General features: G+C 38.3%; 1 protein-coding gene across 2 annotated transcripts in view; it reads right to left on the reverse strand.

Moving 5' to 3' along the window:
- The window catches only part of chchd6a (coiled-coil-helix-coiled-coil-helix domain containing 6a), a 121,505-nt gene extending 109,877 nt beyond the window's left edge, over window positions 1–11,628 (reverse strand). For both annotated transcript variants that reach the window (XM_036590613.1, XM_036590614.1), the window contains exons 1-4: window positions 11,401–11,628; window positions 9,760–9,829; window positions 8,225–8,336; window positions 5,280–5,424 (exon numbers count right to left, since the gene is read on the reverse strand). In XM_036590613.1, coding sequence (XP_036446506.1) covers window positions 5,280–5,424; window positions 8,225–8,336; window positions 9,760–9,829; window positions 11,401–11,484 — 411 coding nt within the window. In that variant the 5' untranslated portion in view covers window positions 11,485–11,628. The remainder of the gene's footprint in view (window positions 1–5,279; window positions 5,425–8,224; window positions 8,337–9,759; window positions 9,830–11,400) is intronic.
- Window positions 11,629–12,344: the final 716 nt, after the last annotated feature.

Genomic DNA, 12,344 nt, shown 5'->3' on the forward strand with positions numbered 1-12,344 from the left:
ACAAGACAATTTAGAAGTGGCAATCAAATTTCACAATGACAATCAAATCAGTCAGTGAAACCCTGTCTAATTAAAACTATGAGTATGAAATTAAAATCCAAAACTATGATAAACTACAAAATTACATCAGCCTATACTATCACGTATCATAATTTTTTGTCTGTGGCAGTACTGTTCACAAAACTTTAATACTGGTTGGGCCTTAACCCTGAATCTAAATGATCAAAGCCCTGTGGCCAAATGCAGACCTCATATGAGAGCATTATTAATGTCTAAGAGTGAATCTTAGGGGAATCCTGGAGTCAAAAGCAATTTTCAAGCCAAGCTGCACTCCCTTCAAAAAATATAGCAAGTTCCAAAGAGAATTCTGGCATTACATTTGGACACAACACTTACAACAGTTCAGGACATTTCTCATGCAGAAAAACAAGTGAGTATACACCGATGAGCCAAAACATATGTCGGAGGTCAGCCATTTGCCACCAAAACAGCTCTGACCCACCAAGGCACGGACTCTACCGACGTCTGAAGGTGCCCTCTGGTAGACTAATGCATTAGCAGCAGATTCTTTAAGTCATCATGGATCAGACTTCTTATTCCAGCACATCCCACAGATACTTGACCGCACTGACATCTGGGGAATTTGGAGGCCAAAGCAACACCTATAATTTAAAATTTTTAATTTTCCCAATTTAATTTAAAATTTTATGTTTAATTTCATGTTTTTTGCTTTCAAATCTATTGTTTTAATCATGTTTTAGTCATGTTGTAATTTCTATTTTCTGTGACTTTACTTTTTAAATGACTCTGTATTTTCTCATTTGTAAAGCAATGTGCATGACAGCAGTGTATGCCTTGCCTTGCCTTGAGCTCTTCGTCATGGTCCTCAAAGCATTCATGAACAACATGGGTAGTGTGGCAGGGCACATTATCCTACTGAAAAAGGCCACTGGCATTCAGAATACCTGCTATGAAGGGATGTACCTGGTCGACAGTGATGTTTAGGTAGGCAGCTCATGTCAAATCCACATGCCCGGACCAAGGGTTTTCCAGCAGAACACTGCCCAGAGCTTTACACTCCCTCTGCCAGCTTGTCTTCTTCCCACAGTGCATCTTGGTGCCATCACATCACACTTGTGTCAACAGAACTCATCAGACCAGGTGACCTTCTTCCATTGCTCCAAGGTCCAGTTCCAACACTCGCATGCCTAGGCGCTTATGGCGGTAGACATCCAACACTTTGATACTGAAAACCAATTTTTTGCTTACTGTCTAATATATACCAGGTCTTGATATGCACCGCTGTTACAAGATAATCAACATTATTCGCTTCATCTGTAAGTGGTAATGTTTTGGCTCATTGGTGTGCAGCGTATAAACTACCTTGATATTGTTTTTGCTCCTACCAAAGGAAGGACCGATCTGAATTAAGTGCTACTGTCATGCAAAAAAATGGTGATGAATGAAGTTGGGTCAAGGCATTTTATTTATGAATCCAATTAACAAGAAGAATATCAAAATTGGGGGGGGCACTGTTACGTGTAAGCACGTATATCGTTTTTTTTTGTGTGTTTGTGCCTCTCTCTCTCTCTCTCTCTCTCTCTCTCTCTCGGTCTCTTCCTTCATAGAGGTACCTGCTCTGGAACCAATCAGAGGCCTGGTTGGTGCAGTTGGGGGAGGAGCCTATGTTTTAAAAGAGGCCTTCAAGATGGCCGAAGAGAGAGGACTGATTACATGTGCTGTTTTAGTTTGTGTTTTTAATCTCTTGTGTTGGGAGTGTGCTTTGTTTTAGATATTTTACCAGTGCTTCTTTTAACTTGGTTTGTAAGATGGTCTTTTATGTTAGAGGAAGTACTTTAGCTGTGGTATTTTACCTGCACGCTTTTACTTTGTTTTACAAGAGATTGTTTGTACCACCTGGAGTTTCAAACAGGTAAGAGGGGCGCGCCTATTCATTTGCACCACGTAGATGTCTACTCTGTCTAGCTCCCTAGGTCAGAGGGCAGGCACCGCCACATTTTGGTACTTTTGGTTACTGGCAAGGGAAGTTTAGAGTAGTTAGCTTTGGTTTCTATTTTATTAGATTAGCTAAATACTTTTTGTTTCAGGGTAGGCAAGCATGGTTCGATTTTGATTTGTTCTTTTCTTTGGTGCCGTCCAGTTTGATTCTTCCAGTATGGTACTAGGTATCACAGCACTCTGGTTTTATTGAGGTTTGTTTTAATAAAAATGGCTTCAAAAGCTCATTTTGGTCTGTTCCTCACACTTCTAATCAATTCTCACCAGTTCAGTATTTTAATGCCACATGTTACTGATCCCACGTACTCTAGACAAAATGTGGGGTCGTAATACACCGACATGTTACAGACATACAAACACATACAGAGAAACACATACATACAAACAAGTTTTAGGAGCCTGAATAAATTCTATTTAAAAAGCTGTTTAAATGGGCAGTTAAGTGTCTTTTTGATCAGAAAACCACTAATATCAGAATAAATAAAAATGACAATTGTTTATTTTTGGAGATGAGCTTGATGTACATTGTAAACACTGTTAGTTCCAGTCATTCCCCAATCATGCAGGGCATGTATAGAAAAATAAGGTTCGAAAAGCTGGTTTTGGATTTAGTATTTTTGTGATATAATGCAAACAATCATATTTACACATATTCACCTATTCAGCCTTCAGCAGTTTCGCTCTGCCTATTCACTCTGAAATTATAAAGAGTGTTTGAGCCCAAACTGCTTTTTGAAAAAGGCACAATACAGGAGATCCAGTGAGAACATGTCATTTACAAATACCAGTCTTAAAGACACAGTAACAAGAAACGGCCTGTTTAATTCTAAGGGACAGAGAGTCTGAAAAATGGTCGTGTAAAAATTAATGACTGTTTTTGATACATAAAACTACACAAATGTTATAAATGGACCTGAGGGGAAAATTTTAAAACAAAAATAATGTAGGATATAGGTTCTTTAAAAACTACTAAAAGCTTTAATATTAGCTATTTTTTATTGAAACACTTTATGCATCTGAAAGTAGGCTATCAAGCCCAAACTACTCAAACAGTGTAACCCCAAGAAATACACAGCTAACAAAATTACATCACACAAGGTCAATGTTTGCTATTTCAGACAAGATTTGCTACAGGGTCATTGTTTTCCCCTCCAATATTTGCATTTTCTGCTGACATCAGATGCCTGCTATCAGATCTCTAACACACTTTCTTGTCACTCTTTCTGCTTAGCGTCCAAAATATGGTCATGTCTTGGCTAGCAAACATTACCAAGGTCAATATGAGCTCCCTACTTTCACCCACACAATCACAGAAACACACAGACCAAGTTTTGCTAGACTTTTGAGGACATATACTGACTCTTCTAATATTAACTAAAAAACCCTAACCCTAATCTTAACCACTAGGAACACAAATGAAAATATTGTCTCTTTTATCTGTATTAATCTTTTAAAAGTACAATTATTATAAAGGGGGAATGCAAGTGCACGCAAACACACATACATACATACATACATACATACATACACACACACACACACACATCCAAACATACAGCCCCAAAAAACTGTAAAGGGGCAACTGTTACAGACTAGATAAGGTGCCCCCCTTAGAATGAAGGGATTCAATCCATCAAGTACTAGAAAGGAATGAACAGGAGAGAGGAGAAAAATTACAAAGCACAAATCTAAGTGGCAATTTCATTCGCGTCACGAGTCGTGCATGTCCCCATAACAGGACTGACCAGGCACTCACCTAAGGGCCTTTTTTCAGCAAATTATTCAACCTGGGAATTCAGGAAGATGAGACTACAAGTTATTAGTTTTCTGCTCTTTTGTTTTTTCCTTCCTTATCTGCTTTTTTGTTAAGTTGTCGTTGAAGCAACTATGTGCACAACCAATAGCAATATATATTGCTAGTTGTTTAAACAATGCAAGACAAACTGCGACAAAGGTTTTGAAGCTACTGTAAACTAAATAGTTACACTCAGCACAGTCATTCTCAATTTATATATACACACAGGTAATATTAAACACGTAAATATTAGTCACAGATTTTGATGGTGATAGCAGTGAATATTCTAAAGGTCTGGATATTATGGTCTAATAAATTATTATTTGGAATATTAAATAATAAAATAACAATATCAACAACTTCCATGGTATACATTTTATGAAATGCAAGAAAATATAGGAGGGAAAAAATAAAACAAATTATGGATCACCAAAATGGTTTTTAAAAAACTAGAAAAACATCATGTTACACGGTGTGTAAAATACATTGAAAAATGTTAATTTAAATGCAATGTTTATTCTTACAATAACTTGGTATAAGTTTGCTGAAAACGGTTTACAGTGGATTCAGACCTTTGTTCTAGCCACTCACAGTCGTATAGGGCATGATCAAAAATCAGGCATGCATTCAAACAACTAGTTCCATTAATCTCAATAATGTTATCTCAAAGTTAATATCCTAAGATCTATTATCATAGGGTATTAACTTTACAAGCTAACATTGTTGATATTTATGGTATTAGTAACCTTTTGGTCTTTTCCAACCAAACAAAAAAAAAATCAAAGGGTTTTGGTGACATTTGTTGTGCCTACAGAGAGCAGTACAATTGCAAACAGAATAAATATCAGCTAACTATCCTGTTGTTTCTTTCTTTGTCCTGTTCAGTAAAAGTAACAAATATAAGTTTGCCACAGATCAATTTTAATAGATATCAGTGTGCCCAAAATGCTGTTCACAGATTTTATTAAAAAAACTTAAGAGCACTTAGAGACCAAGCTTTTACCAGAAGGATAAGCAGTTTTGAAAATGTGTGTGTGTGTGTGGTATGTGCCCACAATTTGGAAATTAGGAACTTTAAAGAAGGGTGCTGAAGGAATACATCTAGAATACTTTCACAAGGAATTTAATTAGATGCAAGCCTTAAATTCACTGTGACTGCTAAAGCCAAAACTGATACTATATGAGCTGATTACTATCTGGGCAGTCATAAAGGTTAGATGGGACTTTTTGCCCACAGACAAGCGATGGGAGCCATCACAACAATCAGACTCCATTATAAATAACTCCACAAATTAAATTTTACTGTCATGATTGCTTTGTTAATTTCTATGTTGTTATCATGCCGTTATGCTGTCAATTGCATTTCATATTTTTCATTCAAGATACCGAGCACTTACGTGCGTAAAAGACTGATTTATTCACTTGGGTTCATACAGTTGGTGTGGTGCATGGATCTGTAACTCACCAGCTGCTTGGCCTTCTCCGACTCTTGGAGTGTTTGTAGTCGCTCTCTCTGCACAGCTCTGGTTATGTCCTGTCGTGCTGCCTCTCTCTCCTTTCGTGCAATGCGGCCCAGCTCCTCTTGAATAATTGCCTGCTCCCGCTCATACCTACACACATGTAAATGCAATATTATGCCTTTGAAGTCAACTAAATATTTGCTTTATTGACATGACAAAATTGAAATTTGTGTGGTCAAAGCACTGCGATAGGCAACATATATACAAAACTTTAGGCACCTGAGAAAATTACAATTTAAAAGCTATCAATCTGGGCAGTAAGCATTTTTTTTCTGAGAAAAACACAAATATTAGAATACAAATACAAATAACATTACTACAATTACAAAGTAGTGATTTTATGTACTTCACTAAATCCATATGAAAGTCCAGAAAAAATATGAAACTAGACTTTATTCTTCTAACTAGCTCTCAAGACATCATCTACTTTTTGAAAATAAGAAATTAATGTTATTTGTTATTGTATTTTTACTGTTTACTGTTTGCTGAGTTATTACTGTTTATGGGCATTTGTTCTACTGATGTACAGTGTTTTTACAAGCCAAAACACACCTAATGCTCAGATAAATCGCACATTGTGTAAATAAATGTAAACAATGTGTTTAGGTGCCCAAGACTTCTGTACAGTACTGTACAACAACAAAGAAAGTGTTAACTATCAAATGAAGCATGTTTGTGTAGATGTGTATTGCTTATTCAATACATCTATATGATTTATATCCGACGTGGCATAGTATTCCGTAATCAGCATATATACATTTGCTGACTATGTGTGGGCATTGGGTCACCGGTCCCCCAAAACAAAAGCTGGAGGGGCCTCTCCACACCTAGCACAAAATCTTGAGGTGGGGGGAAAAAAAACAAAAAAAACAAACAAAAAAAAAACATGGTAGCAAAACAGCATAGAACTGCATAGAAGAATCTTAAAATAGCCACAACAGTGAAATTGCATTTAACAGTTGGAAAACAGTAAGGATTTTAAGAGCACAGGGATGCTACTGTGACCAGAAAACTGTTGCTGAAGCTTAAAGCCCCCTTTGTAGAAAAGATGGAGAAGAAATGTGAAAGACAAGTAAAGTTGCAGAAAACAGGCCACCTGCCAAAGCTGAACCTTAACACAGCATAATAATAAAGAAATGATGAACATTGAATAGGTCACTGCAGTTGTAGGTGATGGACCCTCCCACAATAAAAAAAAGTTTCAGGCTGCACACAGGATTGTTACTGAGGAATGTTACTGACTGAACGTCTTGGAGACACCTTCGTCCTTTGACTTCTCAGAAATGAAAGGCACATTTCTCAGATCCTACAAAACAGGACAACCTTGGTTGCATCCTTGGCTTTGAGACACTGTTGGCAGGGGCAATCAGTCTGACAAAGTTTACTACTCATGACTGAACAGATGTCACCCACTTCTGGAGTAAGCCTTTCATTACCAAAAATTCTTTTGGGCTCAGTTTTGGAATGTGTGGACCTAGAAAAAAATGTATTTACTCATTTGTATCCTATTGAGCCTCTGTTAGCCTTGCATCTGCATCCTATTCAAAAGGCTTTGATGACTTCCACTGGCCCAAGACATATACAGTTGCACTCAAAATTATTCAACCCCTGCTGAGACTGAAAGGATTTACAAATTCAAGTTTTTATGAAGACCCAAAACTACCTGTGTATCAGCTGAGTGACCTATTTAAATTGACAGGGTAAATGTATGATGTTATATTTCTGAGTAAAAGGATATTTTCTTAATAGAATCATGTCATAATTACTCAACCTCTATTTAATATTCCTGGTTTTAAAATTACTGCTAGTCTATAAGGCTACAAAATTGAGCTACAACACAAAGCCTTTGGAAACTATAATGACAATCAATTTGCTTCAGCTGTGATACATACATAAATCCCATCCATGCATGTATTCAAGCTCAGCAGCAAACATGGCAAAAAAAAAACCTTTCACAATAACTAAAAGAAGAAATTATTTCATTGCACCAAAACAACAATGGCTACAAGATGTCCCAGATACTTAAAGTTAAAAAAACTTTAACACTTCAGCGCACTCCACTCAAGACCAAAAAGGACATAAAAAGTCAACCTGAATATGCAAGAAGGAATTTGGACAGGACTGTGGAGGACTTATGGAGTGATTAAACTAAATTGAAACTGTTTGGACCCATGGATCCGCAGTATATTTGGCGTAACAAAAGCAAGGCCTATGACAAAAAGAACACATCATGGATTCTTTGAAATACCAGGCCATTTTTTTTTTACCATGACCCCTTCCGTGCGTAAATTTGTCAATCATTGGACTTTCCAGCAGGACAGTGATCCCAAGCATACGTCCAAGTCAACTAAAGCTTAGTTCAGGGATCTCAGTCCCTGGGTTTAAATTCCACTAGAGTCTTTGATGGGATTTAAAGAAAGCTGTGGCAGTACAGAAACCATGGAGCATTAATGAGTACTTTTGCACATGAGGAATGGACAAAGGTTCCAATAGAGAAATGCCAGAAGCTTATGAGCATATACTGGAAACCTTTATTGGAGGTTATAAAGTATAAAGGTTGTGCCACAAAATACTGACTTTAGGGGGTTGAATAATTTTACAAATGGACATTTTTGGAGAGAATGATTTTTCTTTTGAACTGTTTGCAGTAAACTTAACTTCATGTTCTCAAACTCGCTTGAACATGTAGTAATATACCTCCTTGACTGTTCACTAAAGCCTTAGATTTTCATTAAATTTTTTTATATTACCAAACTGTCTTAAAGACAGAGGGGGTTCAATAATTTTGAGTATCTGTTAGGTTCTTCAGAGTCTCATCTATGCTCATGGCATGCCAACCTGAGGAGAGGAGAAAATAACGTCCAAGGTCAACGAAAAGGCAGTATCCTACCTTCCTTTTAGCTCCTCTCTGTTGTCAGAAGCCGTTGATACAAACTGAGGACTCTGCTGGGGTTTTGAAGGCTGGGTGTGTGCTGATGGTGCTTGGGGTTTTGCCTGCGGGCCTTTAAAACAAAATACAAAATTATTTTTTCAAATCAAATTCACCATTTGTTTTATTTAGTCCCCACTGTTTTATGTAGAAATTGTGAAATGACCAATGTAGTAACTAGGGGTGTGGGAAAAAATCGATTCTTAGATGCATCGCGATGCGGACGTGAACGATTCTGAATCGATTCACAAATGTCAAAAATCGATTTTCTAAATATTTAATTTATAACGTAACGTTGACGTAACGCAAAAGGCGGAACTTGGAAGTGCGGAAGTGCAGCGCCCGGACAGTCTGTAGTGGCACATAGAAAAAACACACATGGATGAGCAAGAAATCCGACCGGCAACCTCTGCATTAAAGCCAGGTTAGATCAGGAGTCACAACACAAATGATAAGAAGAGCCATTTTGACCTTTCAACAAAAATCAAACCACCTTGGGAGCCATAGCATTTAATGTCCAGCATGTCTCAGTATGTGTTAATGTCCTAGTATAGACTAAACAATATGAACGAAAATACAGATTTACTTCGCTCTGCTTTAAGCTTTAGCTGCTTTCCTCCCATCTCTCTCAGGAAACTTTTCTTCAAAACTAGAGCAGCTTATTGTAAAATGTCTCAGCGTTCGACTGTTTTATGAGGCTGAAGTCGCTTCTTATTCTCCAGCTTTTTGTTCGAATTTTTCCGTTCCACCTTAAATTCTGACTGAGCCGCCATTTAAGGTGGAACAGGAAAATTCAAAAGAGAAACTGATTTCATCTTCGCAACTTTTTAGTGTGTGACAGTCTCTCGTTGCAGATTTAACGTACCAGGAAACCAACTGCGCTGCTTATAAATGCGAATAACGCATCGTTGCTATGCGACCTGCAGTCTGCGGAGTCGTTGCGAAACAGGGCTTTCTCGCTATGTTGCACACGACCCGTCTCGAAGATTTACTGACACAGCGACCACACCCCCTCCTCCCGTCTCTACAATGAGTCCAAAACCGAAGTGATAAAATCACTGAAATAAACGGGCAGGACGGCTGTAACGCGCTGCGTGGACATCCACTACCACTGGATCTTATTCCACCGTAACTGCGCATTTTATCGAAGGTGAGTAGCAGCAGCGTCTCATGTACTCCAATCAAGAGCAGTGAATGAGAGCCTTCTAGTTCACTTGCCACATCACTTCCATTTGACTTATTAATAAAAGATATTGGAAGTAAATTCCTTATGGATCATTACAAATACTTTGCTTTAACATTACCAATTCCTCAAACAGTAAGAAAATAGAAATGCTGTATAGAAAAATAAGATGCATCGAGATGCATCGATGATCGTTTTATAATCGCATCGCAGCCCTGTGAATCGTAATCTAATCGAATCGTGAGGTGCCTAGAGATTCCCACCCCTAGTAATAACCCATCTTATCTTATTTTACCAAAAAGTCATATCATACCTGGGTTTTCCTTATTGCTTAAAGGGGTTTGACTGGCATTCCTCATGCGCTCCAGGACATCCTCTGAGAGCTGATAAAAACATGGTAGTGTAAGAAGTAAATTCACTGCATGTTAGATAACAGTAAACCACCATAGTAGTGAGAACCACCATGAGTTTGAAGACCAAAAAACAACTTTAGTTTGAACTGCATTTTCGAGCTGTTAACTTTACCCCCAACTGTTAATCGCAACTGAGATATGTAGGTCAATATACACTATATGGCCAAAAGTGTGTGGACAGCTGACCATCACACCTATATAAGCTTGTTGGACATCCCATTCCAAAACCATGGGCATTAATCTGAAGTTGGCCCTCCTTTTTTTACGGTTACAGCCTCCACTTTTCTGGGAAAGCTTTCCATAAGATTTTGCAGTGTGTCTGTGAGAATTTGTGTCTATTCAGTCCAAAGAGCGTATTGAAGCAAGGAAAGCACTAAAATGTGAGGGCATTGGGCATCCAGGGTCAGGGTTGAAAAACACTGATCTATCAGACTGCCAGATAGTAAAGCATAGTGATCTTCAGCTTGTGTGAAGCTGCTCGGCCATGGAAACCCATTTCATAAAGCTCCTCGCACACAGTTCATGTACAGATGTTGCTTCCAGAGGCAGTTTGGAACTGGTAGTCAGTGATGATACAGCGAATAGGTGATTTTTACATGCTATACAGCAGCTCATAGTAGTGTGGTCTTTGTGGCTGACCAAACAGCACTTGGCCAGGACAGATCTAGCAGGTCAGAAGTTTCACAAACTGACTTGTGGCATGGGTGGAATTATATCATACCAGTAGCTTACCAAGTGTAAAGTTTAAGTCTCTGAGCTATTCAGTACAACCCATTCTACTGCTAATGTTTGCCTATGGAGATTGCATGGCTGTGTTTGATTTTATACACATGAATTCAGTAATTAGGAGGGGTGTCCACATACTATTTACCATGTAGGGTATATAGCCTATCAGTCTGGAGGTGTCCTTGTTACAGATTATTATAAGACATAGCCAAGGTCTACAGTCAGATAGCTTACCATAGTTTAGCCCCTGACACAGCATTGAAACATATGCCCTCTATCTCGAACAAGCTAGCTAGCCGTCTTAGTTTTTGCTTTAATTTTTATTTATTTATTTATTTATTTTTGCTTTGTTTCGCTTTAAAGGGCAGCACAGTGTGGACAATTTATTAGATAAAGATCATTCTGTCCTCCCTTCGGAACTCCAGTGAACTACAGACCTGTCATAGTGATCACAGTGAGGAGGCATTCCGTGTCAGTCGAGCGCAGTCCTCACAGACGCTACACTACTTTTCTCTGAAACTCAAAGTTGCACCGTACCATGTACCATGGCACTAACAGTCAGTCACAACAATGAGTTGAGGCAATTGCAAAACCACCGAGCAACACCCAGTGCCCTGGATGTTCATAGCGGCTTAATTTGACAACCGATCCGATTATGCATCATCAGCAGAAACTAATGACATACCAATACCACAGCTGTATGGTCAATTTTCCTGCTTATTTCCATAAGGTAGTAGCGAACAGTACCTCATCCTCACCTGACTAGACGTAGTAAACTTGGGCTGTCATCGTGACTAATTAGCAACTAGCTTTACCTTAACTCCACGCAGAATCCGCACCCTGTCCTCTTCATCTAGGCCGAAAGACACCTTCCTGGTCGTACTCTCACTGGATCCCATCACCTTTAATTATCCTCTCTTAGAACCCTTTGTTAATGCAACCTGCACTGGAATTGTATTTTCTCATGAACAAAACGTTCTATGAATACCCTACTCCACAACCTCTCATTTACAGCCTATGTCTTAGCGTTGAGAGGCAGGCAGCACGGGTAATATCCTTTAGTACGATTGGCTGGAGAGACTGCCAAGCGCCAATTAAATCTGAGCATATAGCTACTGTGCCCGCGCAGAGGTATCTGGGAGTTGAAGTTCTGCGTGTATTCATTGTGTTATTGCCTACTATGGTATGGCTGTTTTTTTGACTCTTTAAATATACATCAGCACCCAAAAAATCGATGTAAAGCAGCAAAACAGTTTTTTTGTTCCATACTCTTCAGATGAGTAAAACAGCACTGTTCTGACAAAAGAGTTAATGATATAGCCGCCAGATGGGTGTAGTGATGCACAAAAAACGACTCTTGAGCGCTGGTTAATTATTTAACCTGTTTCAGTTTACTCAGCTAGGATAATGTTTTGCCACTGTGCCTTTATGTGTCGTGTTTACGAATATCAGGTCATATGTTAATAGACTAAATTCATTTTCTCTGTTGTACATGCAACGGGACAAAATTTAACAATAACTAAGGGCTAAAGATTTACAAAAGGAATTTTATAAGTGGTACTGTGTACAAGAGTATTCAGTGCTAAAGGGTTCTTTGAGTAATTTAAGGTGTTACAAGGGACATTACAAGGTCTTTTTTGAGAACAAAAAAATATAGGAGTTGTTTTTGAAAAATGAGTGTGTATAGAATTTTTAACAATAAATTCACAATAGCGTTCTACACTTCTATAGTGCATGCACCAGAAAAAAAAGCATTTTC

Source organism: Colossoma macropomum, unplaced genomic scaffold, assembly GCF_904425465.1.
Source record: "Colossoma macropomum unplaced genomic scaffold, Colossoma_macropomum, whole genome shotgun sequence".
In the NCBI taxonomy this organism is placed as follows: domain Eukaryota; kingdom Metazoa; phylum Chordata; class Actinopteri; order Characiformes; family Serrasalmidae; genus Colossoma; species Colossoma macropomum.